Raw genomic sequence first — 8,640 nt, 5'->3', positions numbered from 1 at the left:
CCCCTACACTCTAACCACTAGGCGGCCTGCCGTCCCTACACTCTAACCACTAGGCTACCTGCCGCCCCCACACTCTAAACACTAAGTTACCTGCCGCCCCTACACTCTAACCACTAGGCTGCCTGCCGCCCCTACACTCTAACTACTAGGCTACCTGCCGTCCCTACACTCTAACCACTAGGCTGCCTGCCGCCCCTACACTCTAACCACTAGGCTGCCTGCCGTCCCTACACTCTAACCACTAGGCTATCTGCCGTCCCTACACTCTAACCACTAGGCTGCCTACCGTCCCTACACTCTAACCACTGGGCTACCTGCCGCCCCTACACTCTAACCACTAGGCGGCCTGCCGTCCCTACACTCTAACCACTAGGCTACCTGCCGCCCCTACACTCTAACCACTAGGCGGCCTGTCGTCCCTACACTCTAACCACTAGCCTACCTGCCGTCCCTACACTCTAACCACTAGGCTACCTGCCGTCCCTACACTCTAACCACTAGGCTACCTGCCGTCCCTACACTAACCACTAGCCTACCTGCCGTCCCTACACTCTAACCACTAGGCTGTCTACCGTCCCTACACTCTAACCACTGGGCTACCTGCCGCCCCTACACTCTAACCACTAGGCGGCCTGCCGTCCCTACACTCTAACCACTAGGCTACCTGCCGCCCCCACACTCTAAACACTAAGTTACCTGCCGCCCCTACACTCTAACCACTAGGCTGCCTGCCGCCCCTACACTCTAACCACTAGGCTGCCTGCCGTCCCTACACTCTAACCACTAGGCTATCTGCCGTCCCTACACTCTAACCACTAGGCTGCCTACCGTCCCTACACTCTAACCACTGGGCTACCTGCCGCCCCTACACTCAAACCACTAGGCGGCCTGCCGTCCCGAAACTCTAACCACTAGGCTACCTGCCGTCCCTACACTCTAACCACTAGCCTACCTGCCGTCCCTACACTCTAACCACTAGGCTATCTGCCGTCCCTACACTCTAACCACTAGGCTGCCTACCGTCCCTACACTCTAACCACTGGGCTACCTGCCGCCCCTACACTCTAACCACTAGGCGGCCTGCCGTCCCTACACTCTAACCACTAGGCTACCTGCCGCCCCCACACTCTAAACACTAAGTTACCTGCCGCCCCTACACTCTAACCACTAGGCTGCCTGCCGCCCCTACACTCTAACCACTAGGCTACCTGCCGTCCCTACACTCTAACCACTAGGCTGCCTTCCGCCCCTACACTCTAACCACTAGGCTGCCTGCCGTCCCTACACTCTAACCACTAGGCTATCTGCCGTCCCTACACTCTAACCACTAGGCTGCCTACCGTCCCTACACTCTAACCACTGGGCTACCTGCCGCCCCTACACTCTAAACACTAGGCTGCCTGCCGTCCCTACACAATAACCACTAGGCTATCTGCCGTCCCTACACTCTAACCACTGGGCTACCTGCCGCCCCTACACTCTAACCACTAGGCGGCCTGCCGTCCCTACACTCTAACCACTAGGCTACCTGCCGCCCCTACACTCTAACCACTAGGCGGCCTGTCGTCCCTACACTCTAACCACTAGGCTACCTGCCGCCCGCACACTCTAAACACTAAGTTACCTGCCGCCCCTACACTCTAACCACTAGGCTGCCTGCCGCCCCTACACTCTAACCACTAGGCTACCTGCCGTCCCTACACTCTAACCACTAGGCTGCCTGCCGCCCCTACACTCTAACCACTAGGCTGCCTGCCGCCCCTACACTCTAACCACTAGGCTACCTGCCGTCACCACACTCTAACCACTAGGCTGCCTGCCGCCCCTACACTCTAACCACTAGGCTACCTGCCGTCCCTACACTCTAACCACTAGGCTACCTGCCGCCCCTACACTCTAACCACTAGGCTACCTGCCGTCCCCACACTCTAACCACTAGGCTACTTGCCGCCCCTACACTCTAACCACTAGGCTACCTGCCGTCCCTACACTCTAACCACTAGGCTACCTGCCGTCCCTACACTCTAACCACTAGGCTGCCTGCCGCCCCATGACGACAACAAGGTCGTGCGTTTTTATTGAAAGAACCGAAATCACAGTGCAGAGTCATAAATCAAAAGCTTATTGTGATATAACAATACATGTTAGCCATATGTGTGTTCTTTTATATCCTGTTTCAGCAGGTCTCTGCAACAGTGCTGATGTTACAGGAGGTTAGGGAGCTACGTGCGGGCCATTAAGTTTTATTGTTGTAAAATAAACGCAGCTGGACTGAAGGTACTGTTAAGAGCTCATTGGAGAGTCGTTAGGGTTGTAACACACTCATACACACGCACACACACACGCGCACACGCACACACACACGCACACACACACGCACACACACACGCACTCATACACACACACACACACTTTATGTTACACATGGTTTATCCCAGTCATCAGACCACAGCAGATGTGATCTAAGTCATTACGTTGTACGTTGTCTTGGACTGTAAAAGTGCAAAACCAATAACCGATGCAATATTCATTGTTATATATTAATATTATATTAAAAGATTTGTGCGGGATAAAATCGCTTGATGTGCCTGTCTTTTGCAAGACAACACAGATAAGCAAACATTAATGCAAAAAGAATAGATCAAATATTATGATCGGGGGAGTATTTGATGACTTATTCCATAACTGGATCATTGAGGGTTAACGATGAGATTTGATTAGATCACGGAGTGACAAAAGTAAGCCTGTCAGTAAGCCTGTCCCATTTCCTGTCTTACTAAAGCTGTATTTAAAAGTCTACCCTCGACGCGCTAACACGTTCATTTCCAGAGACACGCAAAGAGAGACCTTTTCTTGTTATTTACTGTAGGGAATAAAAATGTGTTTTAAGAACATTAACTTTCATTGTACATTTTTTGTTCCACCTTTTTGTTCTTCCTTTAATAATGTGTTCATATTTTTTTGTGTGAATAACAGGTACAATCTCTGCTCATCTCTGGCTATGAACATTTGGGAGAAGAGAGAGACACCGATGTTGACTGTTCTGATCGTGTATGACGATGATGTCACACACGGATGCGGGCTGTGGTCTATCAAGCCAATAAAAGCGCTCAGCAACGCTCAACTGACCCTGAAATAAGACCGTAATCACCAGTACGATATTTCAATATCACCATCATATCCCCTCATCGCTGCAACTTCTCCTTTGATTAACACAACATCGCTGATTCCAAAAAAAAGTGAAGACGGGTTATAGATTTAGATTAAAGTTACAGATCAACTTGATTCAGAGATATTTTATGCTCAGTTTCTTTGTTGATGTTATGTTTTGACCTGCCTCCATGGATGAGAGACCAAGGTCAGAGCAGAGTAGAGAGCAGAGAGGAGAGGAGAGGAGAGCGGAGAGGAGCGGGGAGGAGAAGAGAGTAGAGCGGAGAGGAGAGGGGGAGGGGCGAGGAGGGGAGGACAGCATCCAGGTTATGTGTCTTTTGTCCGCAGCCGTTCTGTGGAGCAGATTGTTCCGTGATGAAGGGGTCGTCTATAAAAGAATGACCCTGAGGTCAGGGCTGGAGTATGAAGCAGTGATGTATGATCCTACAGACAGAGGACGGAGACATTATGGAACGCAGACATGGAGCCATCAGTAGTTCTGAGTTCCATGTTCCAGTCACTGTATGTATCTCTCTCTCTGAGAGCCACACTGAGACTCTGAGGTCATTCTATTGGGATTCGAGATTAACTAGGAGGGTCGTTCCACCAATTTGGTGCCTTTTGAGAAGTGAAAAGAGGTTAAAAAAAAAAGAACAAAAAAAAAGAAAATTGATTTGAACTTTCTGTCAAAAAGAGCACATGTTCAACATCATATAAAAAACATATTTCCCATCTCAAGAGGTTAAATAAAGAAAATACTCTAGTAAGTGTCTAGTAACAGGATTGACCACAACAGGGTTGATGAGTTCATGTTAAATCAGCCATAAATTGCCTGTCCTGGCCACTCTGACACAATAAGCAAGACAACAACAAAATAACATTTCCACCCTTGCAAAACTAGAATAGTCAAAGTAAGCAAAATGATGTTGAAAATACATCTAAAATATGTATTTTCCAGATGTTGAAGTTAGGTTCATTTTCCAAACGTTTAAAATTCATCTTTATCCTGACGTTGAAAATACATATTTTCTGTACGTTGAACATTGGTATTTTCTGTACGTTGAACATTGGTATTTTCTGTACGTTGAACATTGGTATTTTCTGTACGTTGAACATTGGTATTTTCTGTACGTTGAACATTGGTATTTTCTGTACGTTGAACATTGGTATTTTCTGTCTGAACATTGGTATTTTCTGTACGTTGAACATTGGTATTTTCTGGAAGGTGAACATTGGTATTTTCTGTACGTTGAACATTGGTATTTTCTGTACGTTGAACATTGGTATTTTCTGAACATTGGTATTTTCTGTACGTTGAACATTGGTATTTTCTGGAAGGTGAACATTGGTATTTTCTGTACGTTGAACATTGGTATTTTCTGGAAGGTGAACATTGGTATTTTCTGTACGTTGAACATTGGTATTTTCTGTACGTTGAACATTGGTATTTTCTGTACGTTGAACATTGGTATTTTCTGTACGTTGAACATTGGTATTTTCTGTACGTTGAACATTGGTATTTTCTGTACGTTGAACATTGGTATTTTCTGTACGTTGAACATTGGTATTTTCTGTACGTTGAACATTGGTATTTTCTGGAAGGTGAACATTGGTATTTTCTGTACGTTGAACATTGGTATTTTCTGTACGTTGAACATTGGTATTTTCTGTACGTTGAACATTGGTATTTTCTGGACGTTGAACATTGGTATTTTCTGTATGTTGAACATTGGTATTTTCTGTACGTTGAACATTGGTATTTTCTGTACGTTGAACATTGGTATTTTCTGTACGTTGAACATTGGTATTTTCTGGACGTTGAACATTGGTATTTTCTGTACGTTGAACATTGGTATTTTCTGGAAGGTACGTTGAACATTGGTATTTTCTGTACGTTGAACATTGGTATTTTCTGTACGTTGAACATTGGTATTTTCTGGACGTTGAACATTGGTATTTTCTGTACGTTGAACATTGGTATTTTCTGTACGTTGAACATTGGTATTTTCTGTACGTTGAACATTGGTATTTTCTGGAAGGTGAACATTGGTATTTTCTGTATGTTGAACATTGGTATTTTCTGGAAGGTGAACATTGGTATTTTCTGGAAGGTGAACATTGGTATTTTCTGTACGTTGAACATTGGTATTTTCTGGAAGGTGAACATTGGTATTTTCTGTACGTTGAACATTGGTATTTTCTGTACGTTGAACATTGGTATTTTCTGTACGTTGAACATTGGTATTTTCTGTACGTTGAACATTGGTATTTTCTGTACGTTGAACATTGGTATTTTCTGTACGTTGAACATTGGTATTTTCTGTACGTTGAACATTGGTATTTTCTGTACGTTGAACATTGGTATTTTCTGTACGTTGAACATTGGTATTTTCTGGAAGGTGAACATTGGTATTTTCTGTACGTTGAACATTGGTATTTTCTGTACGTTGAACATTGGTATTTTCTGGACGTTGAACATTGGTATTTTCTGTTTGTTGAACATTGGTATTTTCTGGACGTTGAACATTGGTATTTTCTGTACGTTGAACATTGGTATTTTCTGTACGTTGAACATTGGTATTTTCTGTACGTTGAACATTGGTATTTTCTGGACGTTGAACATTGGTATTTTCTGTACGTTGAACATTGGTATTTTCTGTACGTTGAACATTGGTATTTTCTGGACGTTGAACATTGGTATTTTCTGTATGTTGAACATTGGTATTTTCTGTACGTTGAACATTGGTACGTTGAACATTGGTATTTTCTGTATGTTGAACATTGGTATTTTCTGGAAGGTGAACATTGGTATTTTCTGTATGTTGAACATTGGTATTTTCTGTACGTTGAACATTGGTATTTTCTGTACGTTGAACATTGGTATTTTCTGTACGTTGAACATTGGTATTTTCTGGAAGGTGAACATTGGTATTTTCTGTATGTTGAACATTGGTATTTTCTGTACGTTGAACATTGGTATTTTCTGTACGTTGAACATTGGTATTTTCTGTACGTTGAACATTGGTATTTTCTGTACGTTGAACATTGGTATTTTCTGTACGTTGAACATTGGTATTTTCTGTAAGGTGAACATTGGTATTTTCTGTACGTTGAACATTGGTATTTTCTGTACGTTGAACATTGGTATTTTCTGTACGTTGAACATTGGTATTTTCTGTACGTTGAACATTGGTATTTTCTGGAAGGTGAACATTGGTATTTTCGGACATTGAAATCAGGTTCATTTTCTGTTCTGAATGAAAGGTGAAAATATGTCATTTATAGACGTCTATGATTGGTTTATTTGGTTCGGACCGGACCTGCCTGCAATGGGATTTTATGAATGCCCATACATGTGGTGGGCCTACCATTTGTAAAAAAAGGCAGTTACATTGGCTTTATTTGTCTTGATTCCTGTGACTAATCCATTTGGCTATTTAAGCTCTGAATATCAGCTACCCAACTCTATCAGGAGTTGTGCCTATTTGCAGTGAGAATCAATGTGTTTTCACAGCCGGAAATGTCTTTTCTTTTTTGCAATGATCAGCTCTTCAAACATTTACAGATACAAACTTGAAACCACTGATTATGATTAATTTAACCCACGGGAGGAAACTCCTGGAAAGCAGTTGTGCGTAGCCTGATTGTCCATTCATATTGTCCATTCATATTGTCCACAGTGTGTGTGTGTGTGTGTGTGTGTGTGTGTGTGTGTGTCCATTCATATTGTCCACAGTGTGTGTGTGTGTGTGTGTGTGTGTGTCCATTCATATTGTCCACAGTGTGTGTGTGTGTGTGTATGTGTGTGTGTGTGTGTGTGTGTGTCCATTCGTATTGTCCCTTTGACTTTGACCTGTCCTGTTTTAAGGATAATGTGTTTGTTAACATGTCGCGCTAATTTTTGATTTGATTGGGCACCATTTAGGTTAAGCTATTTGATCGGAGAAACCTGCATGATGTAAAAAAGTGACTGTCTCATTATATTGTCATCCATACTATCTCCAGGATAAGCTAGAGAAAATACAACGTACTCTTTCTACCATGGGCTGTTTCTGCCACATCATTTCTGCTCTGTGATTATTTTTGACAGAACGTTGGTGGAGCGCCACAGCGATGGGTCTCTCCAACAGCACCCAGCAAGACGCGGGTTGGAATGGACAAGCAAAACATTTTGAGGCCCTGCCTTTGACAAAGTGGGCAATGCTTATCACAGGGCGGCATCAGCATTCAAACTGGTAACTATAATAATATGGACCTGGAGTTCATCAGACTGGATAACTAATTATCTATAATAATATTCGGAGGCTGTTCCAACCAGAGAGACACACCCTGGAGCAGCCTAACCTGAATTAGTTTTAGAGATTCACAGAGCGTTCAGGGTTCAGAGAGTGTGCCAAACACTGTGTGTGTGTGTGTGTGCCAGATGAAACTGGTGTGAAGTGGAGAGGTAAGAGATAAAACCAGACACTTAAGGAAAGGATAAGCTCTTCTTATGCCACTGTGGGGGGAAGGGGGTGTGCTTTTAGCCATAAACGTGTCCATGGTTACCCTGTAGATCCTGTCATCTGTCCTCCACATCTTGTGTGTTTATGGGTGGGGTTTATAATGAGGGAGGTGTATTCCTCTCCAAACCAATCATATCCGCTGTAGTGGTCTCATTGTGTTGTAGGGAAATACAGGTCACGGTCCAACAATCAACTGGGATGTTTCTGTTTGAACAAAGCCAAGGGCCATTCCTAATTTGCTGGCTTATTCAATCGTATTCTTAGTGAATAAATGAATGACAATCATAAGTCGTTCGTTACTATGGGCCGAACCATAACTTGAGTTTGCATTCAGTCCTTATAGTATGTGGACACCAATTCAAATGAGTGGATTCGGTTATTTCAGCCACACCCGTTTGACAGGTGTATAAAATCGAGCACACAGCCATGCAATCTCCATAGACAAACATTGTCAGTAGAATGGCGCGTACTGAAGAGCTCAGTAATTTTCAAAGTGGCACCGCCATAGAATTCCACGCACACAAGTCAGTTCGTCAAATTTCTGACCTGCTAGAGTGGCCCCGGTCAACTCTTAAGTATCTAGGAGCAACAACGGCTCAGCTGCGAAGTGGTAGGCCACACAAGCTCACAGAACAGGGCCGCTGAGAGCTAAAGGGCGTAGCGCATAAAAATCGTCTGTCCTCGATTGCAACACTCACGAGTTCCACTACCGTGCACAAGAACTGTTCGTCGGGAGCTTCATAAAATGGGTTTCCATGACCGAGCAGCTGCACACAAGCCTAAGATCACCATGAGCAATGCCAAGCGTCGGCTGGAGTGGTGGAGGAGGAATAATTGTCTGGGGCTGTTTTTCATGGTTCGGGCTAGGCCCCTTAGTTCCAGTGAACATCTAGTGGAAAGCCTTCCCAGAAGAGTGGAGGCTGTTATAGCAGAAAAGGGGGGACCAACTCCGACGAGCACGTGTCCGCATACTTTAGGCCATGTA

The 8,640-nt window shown here is 44.1% G+C and overlaps 1 protein-coding gene across 1 annotated transcript; it reads right to left on the bottom strand.

The window, feature by feature from the left end:
* Positions 1-3,560: 3,560 nt before the first annotated feature.
* LOC139367832 (deleted in azoospermia protein 2-like) lies at positions 3,561-6,364 on the bottom strand. Its single transcript, XM_071106172.1, has 2 exons — positions 4,992-6,364; positions 3,561-3,594 (listed from the first exon to the last, which is right to left on the bottom strand). Exons 1-2 carry the CDS (start codon positions 6,362-6,364, stop codon positions 3,561-3,563), a joined length of 1,407 nt encoding a protein of 468 aa, XP_070962273.1.
* Positions 6,365-8,640: the final 2,276 nt, after the last annotated feature.

Source organism: Oncorhynchus clarkii, chromosome 16 (assembly GCF_045791955.1).
Source record: "Oncorhynchus clarkii lewisi isolate Uvic-CL-2024 chromosome 16, UVic_Ocla_1.0, whole genome shotgun sequence".
Lineage (NCBI taxonomy): Eukaryota > Metazoa > Chordata > Actinopteri > Salmoniformes > Salmonidae > Oncorhynchus > Oncorhynchus clarkii.
This window is presented reverse-complemented; position numbering and strand designations above follow the sequence as displayed.